At 40.7% G+C, this 19,278-nt stretch overlaps 2 protein-coding genes across 3 annotated transcripts in view; one reads left to right on the top strand and one right to left on the bottom strand.

Moving 5' to 3' along the window:
• Positions 1 to 2,034: 2,034 nt before the first annotated feature.
• PTER (phosphotriesterase related) lies at positions 2,035 to 12,688 on the top strand. 2 transcript variants are annotated; one of them, XM_009641570.2, is made up of 4 exons: positions 2,035 to 2,466; positions 4,653 to 4,918; positions 8,387 to 8,527; positions 12,478 to 12,688. In XM_009641570.2, exons 1-4 carry the CDS (start codon positions 2,035 to 2,037, stop codon positions 12,686 to 12,688), a joined length of 1,050 nt encoding a protein of 349 aa, XP_009639865.1. The 2 variants fall into 2 exon arrangements, with proteins under 2 accessions (XP_009639865.1, XP_009639873.1); XM_009641578.2 differs by lacking the exon at positions 8,387 to 8,527.
• A 3,400-nt stretch (positions 12,689 to 16,088) lies between these two features.
• Positions 16,089 to 19,278, bottom strand: part of C1QL3 (complement C1q like 3) — a 23,311-nt gene continuing 20,121 nt past the window's right edge. The window contains exon 3 of the mRNA XM_009641175.2: positions 16,089 to 16,268. Within this exon, the coding sequence (XP_009639470.1) occupies positions 16,089 to 16,268 (180 nt within the window). The remainder of the gene's footprint in view (positions 16,269 to 19,278) is intronic.

The following is a 19,278-nucleotide window of genomic DNA, read 5'->3' as shown; positions in this document are numbered from 1 at the left end:
GGGGGGGGCAGGGAAGCAAAGGTAATGCAGTTATCTTAGAATTATCTTAGTCTCTTTGCTGTGCCTATAAGAATGACTCAGATCATTGAACTTTCTCCAAAATAGTGGGTTGCTCTATAGAGCACCAGCTTTGTTCAAGGATAGAACAAATGACTGGGTTGGACAACTTAATTGAATTGCAGCTAGTAGCAGTTTCTGACTAAGACAGGTATTTTGCTTTTAATTATTTGCTCAAGAATAATATTTTCTGAAATCATGCACTTCTTAATTTATTTGGCAAAAAATAAATCATTACATTAATCAGCCAGCAGTCTGTTCTATGAGAGTAATTATTCTTCTGCCTCCTCAAACAAGTCAACACACTAGTCTAGAAATGAAATTCATAAAAGAACAGTTCTTCCGAAGTCTGCTTTTACACAAGGCAAGCAAACATAGGCAGTCAGTCCTTTCTCATGGATGGCCAAGTTTGCATGTTAACATAACTACCAGCACTACAGACTTCACTAGGCAGGGGATACCTGGCTTTTGCAGGGGCTGGGTCACTTTCATACATTGGTCCTCTGACAGTGACTGCGTCTCGTGAGATGAAAGTACCCCCAAAGAGACTTTGACGTTCTTGTGCCCTTTGATATGTAGAGTTCAGTGCCCTTTGGATTTCAGTTTTGCTGTCGTCCTGGTAGATTAACTTCAGCAGTCAAAATGAAAGCGTCCTCCGAGGGCTTCACCAGTAACAAACCCGTGTTTATGATACTATTCACTAAAAGGGAGACAGAAATGGGAAAGACCCTCTCTTTAATCAATAATGCATGCTCTAGTTAGTCCTGTCCTCTGGTCATGATTAAACATGTATTTTGTTTCATAACCGATGATTTTGGTTGACTAGGGATTATAACTATATATCCTCAAGCCTTTGCAACTAGCATCAGGAAGATCTAACACGAGCTGGGTAGTCAGCTATGTTTAATGTTAATATGGCACATAAATGAAAAAGACTACCCCCACCCCCAAAAGAAAAAAATCCCCAAAATCCCAATGGGGAGAGCTGCAGCTAATTCTGACCTGTAGCGAGTCAGGCCAAACTTGCACAGGGCAGATGCCTTTGACATGAACCAACTGCAGACAGTGGCCTCAATGCACGTCTTTGTCACCGCTCATTTGAAGTGTTGAGAAATAACAATGTTTTGTTCATGTTAAAGATGAAGAAGAAAGTCTCTTAGCAGCTGAGCCATATAAATTAAGTGTTAGGTTAAGGTCTGTTCTTAACTGGTAAATATTTGGCCAGTTAAGCTGATGGGAAAAGCACTTGGGCTTCTGCCCCACAGTTTGGGGGCCACGCTCTATCTTTAGTGACTGTTGTTGGCTTTGGAGGAGCTGTCCCGGGCTGTTCCAGACCTCCTCAGCGCAGCTGGCAGGAGAACCTGAGCCTCTGTGGAAGTCTAAGGAGCAGATGATCATCCCCGTCCCAGTGTTCCTCATACAGAGGGGCAGACAAGGTGCCCAAACATGGGACAGCTTCCTTGGCGTGCGAGGGGGATAGTCAGTCTTGGAGGACACAGATAAATAGAATGAACGTACCAGTAAGGAATATTCAGCCTTGGTGCCAAGTACGTTCATCTGGTGGCTCAAGCTGACAAAATTCGACAGCTGCTGAAGAGCAGAGAATCCTAAATGAACATACAGTGGTTGTTATTAAATAGGAAACATTATTCTTAATGTGATATTGACTGTAGCACAATAAAGGATGATGATTTCCCTGTACTGGAATGTGGTATTTTTACATTGCTAGAGTGCTGATACAAGTGCAGTTGAGTAAAATAAAGGCTTTGTTTTTTTCATATTGACCACTCTACTGGAAACAGCTTTGAAAACTTTCCAGCGAACACACACAGCATGTAGGTACATGCATGAGAGAGAGGAGGGAATTCAGAAATTTTGTAAGAAATGTTTGCTCCATCCAAAATGTTTTTGTCTCCTTTCTTCTTCCTTCCCAGACTCTTTTAATCTGGTTTTTTTTTTTCCTTTAGCTGAAGAAAAATGCCTTCCTTGGGAGGGAAAGTGCAGACTGTCTTGGGCCCTGTGGATCCGGACCGCCTTGGCTATACGTTGACTCATGAACACTTAACTATGAACTACAGCAGCTTTTTTTGTCCACCTTCTCCAGGCCAAGAGCCTCTGTCTGATGGGCCCATTGAGATGAAGAACTTGTTTTGGATTAGGCAAAATCCCTACAGCCATAAAGAAAACCTTCTTTTGTATCAGGAAACAGATGCTGTAAAGGAGGAGCTGTTGCATTTTAAAGCAGCAGGTGGTGGGACAATTGTGGAAAACACAACCACAGGAATTGAACGGGATATGAATACTTTGAAGAAACTTGCTGAAGAAACTGGAGTCCATATTATTGCTGGTGCTGGGTTTTATGTGGATTCCACTCATTCTTCTCAAACACAGGCCATGACAGTGGAGCAGGTAAGTCTTAACCATTGCTTCGAAGTCTCTCCCCTATGAATTATCCCTGGGTGAGTCAAAGTTGGATAGAAATTGCAGCAAAATAGATGAAATCTAGAAGTTCTCACCGTGGGAACTTGTGTGGTACAGCTGGACCAATGCTACTCGTGTGCGCTGGGATTATCTGTCAGTGTTTCCAATTCTTAAGCTCCGTTTTCCTCAGGGATTTGCTACAACGCAACAGTAAAAGGAAAATAAAGTACTTCATGTGTGGGTATCTGGCACCACACCAATTATCCTGTTCTTTTTACAATTTTTAGGAAGCAGTATATCCCTTCTGCCTCTTTTGTCTCTTTTTTTTTTTCCGGCTAATTGCTTCCTAATGAGATTCTTGTAAAAAAGCATAAATAGTTGCAATAGTTACAGGACAGTTGTAAATCACTGCTCTGCTCACGCTGGCTGTTATATCTCTCTTCTCTACCATTTGTCCAGACTTTTCAGGGCAGAGTCTACATCAAATTGTTTGTATGACACGTAAGACGATGTGTTGATAATGACCAAGGTCCCCAGATATTCCTATAATAATAAATACTCATTCATCTTTTATTAAGAAAATGTGGTGATAGGGAGAAGAGGGAAGGGAACTCTCCAAGGCAGGAGGCTGTGAATGCAGATGAACAGAGCTGAGAAGATTTTTTAAAAATCTGTCACAGTTTACAAATGAGTCAAATTCATTTTAAAAATCAATGGTCAAAACGGGAGCAGATGTAAAGTTATGCAGTGCTGCCAACCACCCTGGACCCAAGCTGGCCCAAGCTGTATGGAACAGTACTAGTTTGCCTACATATTCTTGCATTGCTTGAAATTTGGTACAAATAGATTTCCTGGGGCAAACGTTGCCCTTCTGCATGTGGTGGGCTTCTGGACACCCACAGGTGTCCTGTACTCAGCGGGCAATAAATACTTAATCCAGTCCAGAAGACAGCTGGTTACTTAGAAGGGGTTGTGCAGTGACTGATCTGTGACAACTGGTGGTTCCTCATTTGCCAGTGAGTTTGATGTAATTATATGTTTTCTGATTAGGCAAAGACAATCTGAATATTTTGTTGCCAGACCTAGCTGAGCTATTTAGTGACACAAGGATGTTGTTGCAGGAGAGTTGTTCTTCAGGAGAGGAGTGAACCCTGTATCATAGGATAAAGCATTGGACAGAAACCTGCTGTAACCTGTAATTGCTTGGACTGACTTTCGTGTGTAGATTAAGTATTTACCAATACATTATATGAAGCTATTGAGGAGACAAGGTGTGGAGGAAGGATAAGTTACAGATTTAATTGAAAATTGGTGTGGGGTTTTTTGGTTTCCTGGATTTGCTTGCAAACCTTCCTTCTTCCTCTGTTCACTTTATTCTTCCTTGAAATCATGATTTCGCTAACATTCAGGGCCAAAGAGTTAAAGAGTCATCATCAGTGCATTTCGTGTTCTGAATTCTGAATGTATTCTTTAAGGTATATGGCCTGTTCTGGAAAAGAAAAACTAAAGCTGTTATAAGAAACCATGTTTATTAGGAGATTCTGGTGTCTTTTTTGCTCATGAATATTTTAAAAGCAAGCTAATTCTGACCCTGTAAGTTTGTCAGCTGAGCTTTCTTCCAGTAGTTCTGGAGTCATTGGAGCTCCTGTCATTTTATGTCAGCATTCACACAAGCAGGATTTGCCTTAAACTTGTCTCTTCAGGATCACTGCCAGAGTTTCTCCGTTCCCTATCTGAGTGACAAGGTTTCCTTATTCTCCGAGCCCCTGTTTAGCAAGAAATTACATTGAATTGTTTCTGGAGCCAATTAGGAGTGCAAGGCACAGGTTTCACGCTGAGCTAGCTTGTTTTTTTTTAAAGAAAAATTAGTCTCAGTCTAAATCAGTGTTCAAATTGTATGTAGCCCAGCTTTCCTGGCAAACCTGGGCAACCGTGTGACTGGATACTGTTAAATTGATTTGCTTTGTGTTTATTTTGGTCTTAGTGAATGGCTAGCATAATGCTAGTTGACAGAAACCAGATTTTAACTGCAGTGTTTTCACACACCCAACTGTTAATTAAATAAGTTCAGAAAGACCTCAGGAGTATGACTAGCACAGCATCCATAGGCCAAGTTTGATGCTGTTTAACACAAATAGTATTAATAACCAAAACTCTCTTTTTCCTGTCTCTAGCTTACAGGCGTTATTGTTGATGAGATACTCAATGGAGCGGACGGGACTAACATCAAGTGCGGTGTGGTGGGAGAAATAGGTTGCTCCTGGCCTTTGACTCAGAGCGAACACAGAGTGCTTCAGGCAACGGCGCAGGCTCAGTCGCAGCTTGGCTGCCCCGTTATCATCCACCCCGGCAGGAGCAGCGATGCACCTTTCCAGATTATCCGCATTCTGCAGGAAGCTGGGGCCGATGCTTCAAAGACAGTCATGTCTCACCTCGACAGGTGAGCAGACTATTTGGCCGTCCTTCTGGCAGCGTTGCTGCGACCCACGGGGGTCTGGGGGAGCTACTCTGCAAAGAGCTGGGTTTCTGTTGTGCACTGGGGTCATGACATGGAGAATTATCTTCAAGTTTACTGACTTAAAAATACGAAACTGCTCCTATAGAGCTTGATGAGCTTCCAGCACTTCAGTCAGGGATCAGCTTTTAGGTTCACACTGATAAAGAGGTTTGGGGATTTTAAATGCTCTCTTTGCAGGCCTGGGAGCGAGATTAGGAATAACTGTAGCCACATTTTAAAAAAATGGGGATTCCATTTTAGTTCGTATCCCGGCACAAACCACTGCATTTACAAAGCATTGGGCACTGAGCAGCCCTGACCAAATTGGGTGGGAAGCTGCTGGGCTTCCGGCATTTTTGAAAACTGGGCCGCTCTTAAGGGCCTGACCAAAGTCTCTCAGATACTAATGGAGAACTCCTTGATTTGGCTGGATGCTGGATCAAAGCAGAAGCCAGACCTTTTCAGTTCTGCTAACAGACATAAGAAATAATGCTTAAAAAGAAAAAATAGTTGGGTTTTGGATAGTTCTTAGCATAGACCAGAGAGCTAACTAGCTAACTTTCAGTTTCCTTGAGAGCAAAAAACAGGAGCCCCACATCAGACGTGGAGAGGAATTGAGATGCTTTTCTCTCTCCAGTTTAGAAACACAGCCTCTATTACCAAATCAGTTTTATGTGACCTTGTGCTGCTCATGGTGAGCTGGAAAATGTCCAAGCATTGATTAGTTTGGCCAGTTGCTGAATAATGGAGCCTGTTTGTGGTCATATGATTCTCAGCAATTGGATTGTTTGCCCTCAGTGTGAGTGTAACACAGGCAGGAGCACTGTGCTCCAAATTTCTAATGGTTATAGGCTCTAAGAGCTTGTAAATCCAGCTACAGGTGTTTTGTATTCACACAGAGCTCAATCTTTTACTTGGGGATTTTAGGAGCGTAAAATTCAGTGCCGTGAAATTTTATTTACATTTGATTCTATATAAATGATATGGGCATTCTTTATGTATTTACCTGCATTCCATTTTATCTATAGCTATATTTTTCTCTCATTTTTAAAGAAAAACTGATTACTTAAATCCTTGTATGAAAGAGGACTGAGCAAGCTACAGGTGTCAGTAGCCATTTTGGTAAAACATAAACATACAGTTATGGGTTTTGCCTTTATACACTGCTGTAAAACGTTGAATTCAGGGATTTATTGGTGGAAAATAAGCAATATAAGTAGGAAAACAGTCAAGACAGAAGTGCAGTTTCACTAACAGCCGCTGATGCACAGTATGACATTTCCTTATACTCCCTCTATCATTACTTTCACACATTCAGGTTGGCACTTGCTATAACGTAGACTCTAAACTACTGTGAAGTTTGGCTTTGCAATGTGCATTTACCATTTTAAGTCTCTTCCAGTGAGAAGAATCCACGTGGGAGCATCTCAGTCCCTTAAATGTGAGATAAATTTGTACATAGCTCCATATTTCATGCCTGCTTTTGACATAGAGAGAATGGTAGTTTTCAGGTGGATTTACAGTCAAATGAAAAAACTAAAAGGCTGGCTACCATGTTTTGCAATTATAGCACCGTAGAATAAAAGGTAGCGAGTGTCCATAGTGAAACTGTGGTGTAGATAAAAGCTGGGAAGCAAAAGCTATTGAGTCTTGGCTTTGGCCATTTATTAGGGATTAAGGTTATAAAGGTGTCTTGGTAGAGATCAACACTGATTCACTTGAGTAGCTTTTGTTAGAAGGCTCACAGCAACTATTATGAATGCCTGTTTGATAATGGTTTGGTGGATGTCCCTGCGGTGATTTATGGATGAAGTCCAAACCACAGGATTCTTCCCTGTGTCCCATCTCCTTTTCCATGTGTCCAGGGCTGCTCAGGCACACGTGTTGCCCAGACACCTAATTCCAGCACAGAGATTAGCAATTTGAGCTGGGAACTGCTGCTGCTACACCCCTGTGGCTTACAAGGGGACCCCAACGGCTGATGAAATTAAGCTCTCCTGCTCTTTGCTGGGACAGAGCACCCAAAAGCACACACAAACGGTAGTTTTCAGAAGAAACTGTTCTGGTTCTGATTTTGAAATACATCGTTGGGTGGTTTTTGCCACCTGCACAGGGGTGGATACTCTTGGCTACTGTCTCCCTGTGAACTGAGCAGGTCTGGATCTAAAATGACCTGTTCTCTTGCTCTGCACTTTGAAAATGCATTTGGTAATAAATGTACGATCTCTGTAAATTGTAACATTTATTTTAAAATAACATTTTTTATTAATTACAGTTGGCAAGTCTTAGACTCCTGCTGATGGCAGGCTCATTTGAACAAGGGTTTTCTCTCAACCCATCTGTTCCTCCTACTTGATCCTGTTGTTAAGTCATAATATTGAAATGGTGACATCAGTCATTGCCATAGCAACAGACTGTGATGTAATTGTATAGGGTAAAATTACTTTGTGACAACAATATCTGCAATGATAATAATAAAAAAAAAGTTAAACTATCGCCCTTTTGGTTAACTGTGCTGTTCTTGAGGAAACTTGTTTCTCCCTTTGATGAAAGAAATAGCATTGTGGTTATAAAGATAAATGTGTAATGTATCGCTTGAGTGTTTTTGTTTTCCTTTGGATGTCTTATACTCTTGGTAAAAGGGTTTCAAAGAAAAAAAAAGTATTCCAGAGAGCTTCTGCTTCAGTTGCCATTCTTTTCTGAAAGACTGATGGGTTTTAGTAGCTTTGTTCCTTCACTTTTCAAATCTGCTGCAAAGCCCATGTCCCAGGTACTCACAGCGCAATTATATATTTTGGTGAGAGCGTTTCCTTAAAGCGTTCTGGCCAGATCCCAGTGCAAACAATGATATATTGCTGTTCTAATGACAATCTCGAAACATCACTGTACAGAATAGAAACTAAAGACAAAGTTGTGTATTACCGGTGTGTGATGGATGAAACAAGCCCTGGATGTAGCCGTCTCCTGTAACTCTTTTGGGAAAGTAAATCTGTCTTGTATAAGTAATCCATTGTCTTTTTTTAAAATGCCACTATGAATTAAACTCTTCCTTAAATGTCCTTCCTTGCTAGGTTGTCTGTTGAGAGGTTTAGTGATATCAAAGTAAGTAACTTTTCTGTTTCCATTTAAAGATTATCATAAATGTTTTCATTATTTCATGGGGGGAGAGTTGGGTTTGTTTTGGTTTTTCTAATGCATGAAGTCCCAGATGAATGTGAGAAAGACAACGCTGTGTATCAGCTTAAGGTGCATGTGTCAACAGGAGTCCTGTTTTTCAAAAGGGTGAATTGAATCTCCAGATTATTGGGTTTGTTCCTTGCAAGTAGGAAGTTGCAAAATACCTGTCCTCGTACCATGAGATTTTTTTCCTTTCTGCTGCAATGCTGACTTTGTGTTATGTATGTTCTGTAGGACTATATTTGATACAAAGAAACTTCTGGAATTTGCTAAACTGGGATGCTATTTAGAGTATGACCTGTTTGGTACGGAGTTTCTGACGTACCAGTTCCATCCTGAAATCGACATGCCGAGCGACAACGAAAGAATTGCGAGGTATCTGCTTCCATGCAGTTTGAGCTGTAACATTGCCATTGACAAATGAATATTATTGGTACTTGTTTTAAGGGCATCACAGAGTAATTCTGCTTGCTGTTAAAAATTGTCTTTTTTCCTACTAAAATAATGACTTTTTTTTTTCTGCTGCTGTCACATCTTTAGGGCAGCATGTATAATTTCTTCTGTCCACAAAGGAAGACAAAGAATCATAGTGTTGTGGAAAGTTACTTGAAAAAAAAGATCAAGAGCTTTTTAAACTTCATTCTCCATCCTAATTCCGTGCTGATTTCGTTGAACTTTATCATTTACTGAATTTTATAGACTGTAAAAAAGAAAAGGCTGGAGATACAGGAGTTACGTTTGGGTTTGGCTTTTGTTTGAAACATATTATTGGAAACCTAGTGCTGCTACTAAGTACCATCTGAGCCTGTTACATCTCCTTAGGAATGCCCTAACTGAGCAAAACTCATCAGTTGTCTTGGATGGATTTGATCCCTGCTTCTGTCCTGAAAACCAGACTTTTGTTCTTCCAAACACTTCATCACTCTCCTCCCCCTCTTGTTTTGCCCTTTCTCTGTATTGAAGGATGAGATTCCTGTCTCCTCAGAACTCCTATGCTTCTCATGCTTACAGATGTGAGAATATTGGCCCCAGTGGCAGGATACCTCTTCCCTTCAGCGCAGGCAGTCTCAGCTTGGCTGCACAGCAAATCTGTTGTGCTGTGCTAACACAAGGTATTGCCAAGGAGATGCATTCCTTGCCCAAACTGTCTGAGACAGGTAGGATCAGCTGGGAATGGGCTTCTCACTCCATCCAGAGGTGTGATCCTCCTGTGCTATTTGTCCACAGTCATAGAATCATGTGGTTGGAAAAGACCTTTAAGATCATTGAGTCCAACCTTAACTGTCCACCACTAAACCATGTCCCTAAGCACCTCATCTGCCTGTCTTTTAAATACCTCCAGGAGTGGGGACTCAACTGCTTCCCTGGGCAGCCTGTTCCAGTGCTTAACACCCCTTTCAGCGAAGAAATTTTTCTTAATATCTAATCTAAACCTGCCCTGGCGCGGCTTCAGGCCATTTCCCCTCCTCCTATCGCCCATTACCTGGGAGAAGAGACCAACACCCACCTCGCTACAGCCTCCCGTCAGGCAGTTGTAGAGGGTGATAAGGTCTCCCCTCAGTCTCCTCCAGACTAAACAACCCCAGTTCCCTCAGCCGCTCCTCATAAGACTTGTGTTCCAGACTCCTCATCAGCTTTGTTGCCCTTCGCCAGGATGCCATTGGCCTTCTTGGCCACCTGGGCACACTGCTGGCTCATATTCAGCCGGCTGTCAAACAGTACCCCCAGGTCCTTTTCCTCCAGGCAGCTTTCCAGCCACTCTTCCCCAGTCCTGTAGCGTTGCATGGGGTTGTTGTGACCAGAGTGCAGGACCCGGCACTTGGCCTTGTTGAACAACCTGTGCTTGTGTGCAGTGACATGGCAGGTCTCTGAGGGGTGGGGTGCCAACCTACCTTTGTCTTTTTTCCCTCCAGAGTCAGAAACAATTCTTCTCTTTGATGAGAAAGATTTTATGATCCCTGACCGCTAATGAAGTAACTTTCTAGCTTTCACCTGTATTCTAGACATAGCTTCCCTGCCCCTGATTGTCAGATTATCCTCAAGATTTTCTCCTCTGTTTTCAGGCTGTTCTCTCTTAAGAAGGTGCTGTGGTTACTATTCTGCATACTGCCAAGTGTTTGCTGCTGCTTTTCACGCTAGAAATCATTCCTCTCTCTTAAACAGGGCTCTCAGTCTTGCTGCTCAGTATTTCAAACTGTTGCAATGAATCTGTGGTTTTCACATTTAGAATGGGTAAAGCTGCTCCCCTCTGCTGTGCCTCCTCCCCTCTCCTGTGCCATGGGAGGTCAGCGTGTACGGAAGCACCGTGAGGAATATGTGTAGAGGCTCATTCAACCATGGCCAAGTTTTCATGCCATCCATGATACTTGCTCAGCCACCGATGTCTCCCCTTAAACACTCTGGCATTTGAATATTTCTTGCCGCACGCTGTTTATAGAAAGAAAATATGAAAGGTTTGTCTTCTCATTCTATGGCGTGAATATGTGCACTTGAGTTAGAAGTGCCATTAAATGGATTTTGTTGGGCTTTTGATGCATCCACACTGGACATACGATGGCAGTGACAATCTCCTTAGGTATTTTTTTCTTGTCAAACAGCACCAGAGAGGTGGAAATGAAATTGACTTTTAAATGTGTAGATAAAAATACTAAATGGAAGATACATGTTCAGGTCTTGTCTATTCAAAACGTAAACTTCTGTAGTCATGCTATATGTACTCAAACACAGTTTAGCTGTGTGTGTACTTACACATTTTTGCTGCAACCTACTGCCAATGCAAGTAAAAAACTGGATTTTTTCAGGGACAGTTTTTCTTTGAGTCAGAAGCAAGTACTAACTAAACTTAGAGCAATGAGCAAAAAGCAGCGATGAATATGGAATATAAAGGACCGTATGCCTCCCCAACCCATGAAATGAGTCCAAATATGGAAGGAGATGATTCTAAGAAGATGTTTAGTCAGCAAAGAACTTGGTCCCTCCAGTGTCATTGCTCTCTTTCTCTGGTTGGCTTGTGGTGTCTCCATATTTCAAGCTGGAGAAGATACTTGGGATGTTGTAATCCTATGGTATAGGTAGTATTGTGCACTGTATGGCACTATTTATGGTGGTTTTATGAAAGTTTTTTACCAAGTTCTATCTTACTTCTGTTCTTCCTGCTGCCCATGTTGATTTGATTCTGCTACATGTATCTCCTCATAACGAATTGTAATGAAAACTTTAAGATGCAGCATGGTTACTTGTAAAACTAGCGTTTTGCTTTCTTGCTGATCAAAGCACAGTCAGGAAGGTAAGAGTTAGAATTTCACAGTGCTGGCAAACGAGGGAATTGGGTGCCTTCATGAGGGACGAGCACTTTCCAGGTCTGGTCTATCTGTCTCTGCCACTTTAATGCTGCAGTTTACTGCCAAACTAAACGGAAGCGTAGTGGGAAACTTAACAGTCATCCGATACAGACACCCACCGAATAAATTCTAAAAAATGAGCTGAGCAAGGGATTAAGGTTCCCAGAGGGAAATGTGGAACAGAAGGGCTTGTTGTGGCAGGCTGGTTACAAGGGAGTGACCGAAAGGATTACTTCTTTTTCCAAGCTGACTTGTTGTCATTTTGCCAAGTCTGTTTAGCTGGGCTGCTCTATTAACTCCTCTTATTTCCTGGCATATGCTAGCGCTGTGCAATGCCCATCTTATTTATCTTCTTCAGCGAACGTCTTGGAAACATGTTTGGATGATAACTCTATATGGACTATGATGCTGGCAGCTTAAAATTTTTATTAACCTGGTTTGCTAAATGGGAATTGACGAAAGATGTGACAGTATTTGTGTAAATGAGACAGGCTTCATAAAAGACCCGTCACAGACAGACCCTGGTCCTTAACAAAGGTAATGGGACTAGCTTTGTGGCAGCAGCAAGAACTAAGCCCATGAATCAATCATGCTGAGAAGGAGTTTATGTAGGAAATCATTACTCACTCACGTATATAAAACCCGTGTCCCATGCTTGGTGGCGCTGAAGTTCTTGAATTCCTCTGTGGACTTAATGGGGCTGGGAATGCAAAGCCAGGTGCCAGCCGGAAAGAGTTTTCCTTCTCCACTTTGAGATGCGTGGTGGTGTTTTCAGAGGTGTTTTTTTTCATTCAACAAAATAAGTGTTTTGATTTCAATTAAATATAAGGAGAGGAGTGTGTCTTCTGAGTACCTAAAAATAAGTGTTTTCAGTTATAATCCAGGCCTGCAGCACCGTAATGTAAAAAATGTAAATCGTGCTCAGTTCTGTGCTGTTGCAGGGTGAGAACCTTTCACTGACGGGTATACGTTTTGCTTTTGCAGGATTCATATGCTGATCAATGAAGGCTATGAAGACAGAATTCTGATCGCTCATGATGTGCACACTAAGAATAGGTTGATGAAATACGGAGGTCATGGATATTCGCATATCCTTAAAAATATCGTTCCTAAAATGCTAATTAGAGGCATATCCCAAGATAAAATTGATAAAATACTCCTGGCAAATCCAAAGCGGTGGTTGACTTTTAAGTAGGAATAGTGAATAAATATTCCTGTTTTACAGGGAAGCTTGATAAAATTCAGATTTGTTTCAGGAGAGCGGTCATTTAAAAACCTGGCTCTTTTCAGAAAAACTGGAAATTACTGATTAGATACAAACAAAATGATTATGACTTTTATTTTTAATTAGAACAACAAAATTACATATTCCCTCTGCATTGTCTCACTTCTAAAAGTCTGTTCATGAATGATTTACCGGATATGAGCCTACCTGCAAAATCTTTTCAACTGAAATTTTAAAATAATTGTTTCTAGAGAATAATTAATACTATTATTAAAAGTTACCCAAAAAATATTTTTGAAGATGCATCATCTGGACTTTGAAGGAAATTATGGGTTTCAATTCCCCTTCTCCAGGGGGTGATTTTAATTCTTACAATATTGCCAATCTTCTAATTACCCTTATATTCTTTAAATAATGCTTGATAAAAGGTCTGGGACTTTTACATAGCTTCCATAGACAACAGAAGGCGAACGAAATCTCAAATAATTCTAAAAAGATATTATTTCTTTCTAGTTTAAGAATGTACTTATTTTTAACTGGAAGTGTAAAAAATACATGGAAAAACGTATTTTTGAATAAAGCAATTTGATGACCTCTTAAACTGCGTGCCGTATCATTACAGATGTCTTTTTTTACTCGCATGAATTTTTTATCCTGGACCTTTGGAATCCCACAGCCATCATGTGAAACTACCCGCGAACCAGCTTCTTTTTGTAAGGATGCAACACCAAAAGTCAAAATATATTACATAATACGGTTTTAATGAGTTGCAATAGTTATAACAAAGGTTGTGGTATAAGTCTTTACAAATCAGTGTATCGAGATATGATGAAAAAGGAAGAAATGTTTGCCTTATATGTGGTTTTCACATAAAGTGTGTTCTTTGCTCTTGTCTGACTTTAACCAGGGCAGGTGATTTGTCAAAAAAAATGGTCTTACCCAGTAGCAGCAGTAGCCTGATTTCAAAAGCTTCTTCTTCAAATTTGACCATATACGCCTTGCAGTAGTGAGCTTTTCCAGTAAATGCCTTGGTAAATACTCATGGCTTAGCTGTAAATGATCTCTAGCCTGGTTCGCTGCTGTTTGATGCTACGTAGAAAATCTCTAGCTACCCTGCTGTTAGGAGTGCGCTAACCGGAAAAGCAACAGTGGAACAAGCAGACACGAAGTCGGTTTAATAACATCTGTTATTAAAATACATTACCTCGTAGAAAAGAAACAGGAGTGACCACTACAATGTACGGATATAGGCTGGCACTTTGTCAAAAAGTAAAAGCATTTACCGTTCTGGTGAGAGAATACAGAAGCAACTGGCAGCACAACGTCCCTCTGTAAATCCTGGATGAGTTGGGCTGGCGATCCTCTCAGTCAGCCTAGACTGACTTGGCATCTATTTGGAACTGGATGACTCGAAACAGAAAGGGTAACACGTTCTGTTTAAGAAAAGCTTCACTCATTCAAACGAGAGATTTTGAGAGAGATCCGTACAGGCTTTTACTGAGCAGCCAGCACTGAAGAGCTTTTTTGTCACAGAGGCAGACACTTCCAGCATTTTAGTGCAGATAAATCCGAGTTTGTACCCTTAGTACATTCAACAAGGCTGCTTGTGGCAGAGTATGTGAAATAGAAATGTTAGGGGTAGCCTCTAGTGCTCTTTGACAATTTATAGAAATGGCACCTTGATTTTGCCAAAACGTTAAAAATAAATAACATAACCGGCTGTGCTAAGGAGCTAGTTAATTATCTCATTAAAATGTAGGTTTAGAATGAAATCTGCGAGTTTTAACCTGAGAGAAATCGACAGCCTTCCCTCCCAAAACCAAAACAAACAATAAATCCATTCTCTGAATAAAAATATTCTGTGGACGTTACTGGTATGACTGATTTTAAAGCATTTTTATAACTATGTAACTCATAGTACCTGTGTTTAGTTTAATTCTCCAAGCCATTAATCCTTTATATGGATTAAACTTCTTTGAAACTTTATATATATATCTATCTATATATATATGAATGAGAAAAATAGGTTTTAATACACACTTTTTTTTTTTTTTGCATGTAAATATCTGCTTCTTTCTTTGCATATGTGTTATCATTTTTGGTAATATGCTTATCTGTGTCCCTTCCATAGGCACGCCTTACTACAAACTGGTAACTAGCTACCATGGAAAAGGTCTGCGTGACGACATTTTCTCACGTGTCAGATCTCCTACTCTTCCTTTGTGGGAATAATCCCACTGACTTCAGTGAGACAAGACACCTAAGACAAAACACGGCTTTGAACCTATTATATTCCTACGAAATTCTAGTTGAACATCTGCAGTATGTTAAGTCATAACTATTTTATTCAAAATAGTACCCAAGTACAGACTAAGTCCTAAAAGACTACTGAAGACTAATTGCTGCAAAGAAAACACTCTACCTTAGTCTGAGGATGTGGATGCCAGGCTTGCTAAATATTTACACAACTAACCATCAAGAATGGGCCTGTAATATTGCCTAAATATATATTTACACATGTTTACAAATTAAAAGCCAAATCCTTTTTCCACTAACCTCAATGGGAGTTTTGCCATTGGCTTCGGTGGAATCGGGGATTCGGTCCAACAGAATAGTTTGTCAACAGTTATATATTTTTTGGGGGGGGGGGGGGGGGGGGAGAGGTTAGTATGTGTGAAATTCTTTTCCTCAGGAAAGGGGAAGACAAAATTTAAACAACTCCACTGGATTGATTTTATGTTAAAAGTCTAATGTAAACCTACAAAGCAGGAACACTGAGTTAAGGCTTGAAGCTGATTCATTTCTAGTTTTAAGTGGAAGGGTAAGAAAAGTACAAGGCAAACAATTCCTTTGGAGAGAGAAAGTATATTTTGATTACCTCTTCCTTTTATTGTAAAATCATTCCTCACCACACTATGAGTGGACTCCAAGCATCATTGTTAGCAAGTCACAAGAACCAAAGCTGAAGTATGGATAAAGCAGCAAGATCATAACACGTCAAAGTATCATATACACTGAAGAAATAACTCAGCGTCCTTAGGTGGGTTGTTTGGGTTGGTTTTTTTTTTTCCTATAAAAATTTGATCTATGTAGGACTTCATTCACATGGACACTAACAACGAGGAAGTACTTGCTTTGGCGGTAGTGGATCGCACATCTGCTTAACTTGGTTTGTAATTTTTTAACATAAGGTTTCTCTGTGTTGTACAGATGTGAATCAGGTAGCATTCGACTTTTTTCCCCTGCTACTGAGGTGTTCGGTGGTCGCTCTGCTGGGGTGCTTGTTTCATTGACTTCTGCCACACAAATCCATTGCTCAGAAGAGCAAGCTGCATTTTTGGACTGGTTTGGTGGGTCTTTTTACTCATTGTCAGTCAGCATAAATAATAAATCCAGAAAATGTGCTGTATTTGTTGTTGTTTCCTCCATGCGCTTTTCCTCCATCTAATTTAATGTAAACTTCGTCTCCGGGCTCCAAGTGAAGAACCACGCTGTTACTGGCATAGTCGTAGTTCTGATCGGCATCCTGAGCAATCGCACTAGCTCGAACCTACGTAAAATACATAACGAGTGGTTAAGAAAACGCAGATAACGGTTACTGCATGGCGCAATAAAAGCATATCCTCACTGGTTTGTTCAGCACGCATACGTCGCCGCTTTAAATGTCTGGCAACATACATTGTGGGGTTTTTCATATGGGTATTACAGCACAACATTTGAAACTAAAGCGATAACGCCCTCATTTCTTGGTTAGCATGTTGAGACACGACTGCTTGCATGCCGGTAAACGTTTGGAGCCTTTTTTAAATATATGCATAATAATAGCTGGAGATCAGAGAGCTGAATCTGGTCGTGTCCCAGTTCTGCACTGGGGTAGCTTTTATTTCAGTGGAGCAAGTGAGTGACATTGGCGAGGATCCATGGTGAGGCCCTATTGATACCAGGCTGGACTTTTTCCAGAGGCAAGTTATTGTCCTGCTGCTAACAGGACCATGCTGCAGACAGACTACAGAAAGTACGCACCCACCCACGCACACGCACACGCCAACGCACGCAGGCAGGTAAGGATCCTAGCTGGGGTTTGGAAAATCTGTTACTGCCACATTTCAGTAAGCAAAAATTTTAATTCCTGTGTGTTGTGAGAGATGCACATTTGGAAAGTCACAGGCGAGTCGCTACGCGCTTTAAGAGGTTGCAGAATTTACAGGTAATGGAGGACTTTTCCTTTGCAACTTTCCCTTAAACATATGGTTTTCCCCCGTTTCTCCCTTGCTATTCCGCTACTGATTAAATTCGACATGACTAGCAAACTGCAAGTAATCTGTAATTTCAAGACGTATGTTGGTTTCCAGCAATGAATAGCCTGGGCCACTGTAAGTCTCCCAATCATTTGTATATAATTTGACCCTGTTTGGTAAAATATTTCAATTTAGTCGTGTGTGATTTATTTCAGTGTAACACATCATCTGCTTGTTGCTTGTCTTTGTTCTAGGGTAGTTACAGAGCAGTAAGTGATTTAGTGGTACTGCAAACCTGAACTAAGTAATAATGCATGACTTGGCGCACTGTATGTGGGATTTTATCTGCTCTGAATTGAAAAAATAGGCTATAAGTCACAAATTTCCATGGATTCCTTTCAAAGTTTAAATGATAAATTTCCAAATTAAATTTTCATGTAATATGATCTCGCATTAATACTGAAATGTTAGAAAAGGAGGGGGTTCTTTGCCACGCAGGATCTTACGGCATTATGCAGCTTAAAAAAAAATCACAGTAGGTGGAAATTCTTTATGCAACCTGTAAGAAGAGGGAGAAGGGCTTAAAAGACTTTGTTAGTGGTGTGATGACCTGCAAATCTAAACCAATAGATGGTGTGATGATAAGCCACAACTATTTCAGGACTTCTTGATCCTGAATTGCCTGGCGTTGTTTACAGAGGCAATCTATTTTGCTGGTCTTTAAGCAATGATGATTTTAAGCAGAGGGTAGTTCCTCTGGATTAATGGCTAGCAGGGTGGAGCTGAAGGCCATTAACCCTGGGAACATCTTCCATAGAAAATCACGGGCTGAGGCTGTATCTGGTGGCATAAATGGAAAGGGCAAATGGGAAGGAATAAAAAAGGCTATGGCTGAGGTAGAAAAACTTTCACAGAGAACTTGTATCTTGCACACGGGCAAACACAATGGTTTAAATTACTTTCCAAATTTCTATTTACATCATCATGAAATGCTACATTTTGGATTTGCCTAAAATGTAGTTTTTCTGTGGATAGTAAAGGAGAATTCGAATTGTATTAGTGACTGTCCTAAGGGAGTCAGCATATGGGCACTGAATACAACAGCAATGGTTAGTTCAGGTTTAAGATTCTAGGTAGCACATACTGGCTGGAGAAAAAAAAGATTCTGGATTCGGAAGCCTAGAAACCAAAGCGTAGATCTTACTGCCCTATGTATAGCAACAAATGTCCTGTAAGCGCCAGTGGTTTTACCTCCTTGTTTGGGTAGCCCGAGCAATTTCTTTTGAAAGCCTGGGAGAACAGTCTTAAATGAATTCTCAGTGTACTGCTGCAAGAGGGTAAATGTATCTCAGACTTAAAGCATTAATGGACTATGTATTTCATATGACTGCTCACCTCATCTTCCGTGGAGTTAGGCACTCAGGTTGCACCCGCACACCAGCTACGCTGTGTGAGCTCAGCGCTTCCCTGTCCCAGCGTTACAACCATTAAAGAAGGCAACGTGGTCACAGCAGAGACCCTGAGGTTCCTCCTCTGCATTGCTTAGGAGTGATTTTTTTTTCTTTTCTCTAAGTCATACACTTTCCAATGGTTTGAATTTTTTCATTGTTAGAAAACGCTGAATGTATAATGTCATCCTTGCCAGACTCCACTTAAATTTCACTCCCAAAATTTCTGAGCTTCCTTACCAACACTGCACAAAGTTAACCTCTGTCACATCACATCAGCGTTTACTGTTGCAAGTAGAAATCGTAATCAAAAGGAGATGCTGCTGCATTAAAAGAGGGCATCAATTTTAAATAGTTTGTATGCAGGTATTTACCCAAATACTTATCTTTGCATAGCTATATACAAATGTATGCATAGAACCCCTGCCTTTTTGTGGTTTTTTTTTTTTTTTAGTTTGAATCACGGAGAGTTTAATTTTTCTCATGTCTGGTACTGGTAGTAGTTATATTTGGGAATGGTTAGACTTCAGCCTCAATTTAATATTTATAATTGGTTTCTTTTTAAAAAGTATCGGTGTGTATTTATGTTTCGGGGTTTGGGAAAATAAACGCTTTAAAACGTGATAAAGAGGGGTCACAAATAGGTGAATGCTTTCATTGCAAGTAAACTGGTCGCGGTGGACAGTTACCGCCTTTGTGTGGAGAAATCGAAGTGAATGTATTACAATGTACGTCGTTTCGTTAGTCCTGGTTGATCTGCTGAGATCGTATTTACGGTAGACATTTTCTAAATGAATTAATTGCTGCTGCTGTCCTCATTATTCTGTTTTCACAGCACTTCTGAGGAGCCATAAACAAAAGGGTTAGCAGGTGG

This window comes from Egretta garzetta, unplaced genomic scaffold, assembly GCF_000687185.1.
Source record: "Egretta garzetta isolate BGI_Z169 unplaced genomic scaffold, ASM68718v1 scaffold30, whole genome shotgun sequence".
Classification (NCBI taxonomy): domain Eukaryota; kingdom Metazoa; phylum Chordata; class Aves; order Pelecaniformes; family Ardeidae; genus Egretta; species Egretta garzetta.
The sequence above is the reverse complement of the archived record's forward strand: the minus strand, read 5'-3'. Positions and strand labels throughout refer to the sequence as shown.

Coding starts and splice junctions, on each gene's coding strand:
- PTER (XM_009641570.2), top strand. CDS start 2,035: ATGCCTTCCTTGGGAGGGAAAGTGCAGACTGTCTTGGGCCCTGTGGAT. Junction 2,467..4,652: donor AGGCCATGACAGTGGAGCAG/GTAAGTCTTAAC, acceptor TCCTGTCTCTAG/CTTACAGGCGTTATTGTTGA. Junction 4,919..8,386: donor GTCATGTCTCACCTCGACAG/GTGAGCAGACTA, acceptor TATGTTCTGTAG/GACTATATTTGATACAAAGA.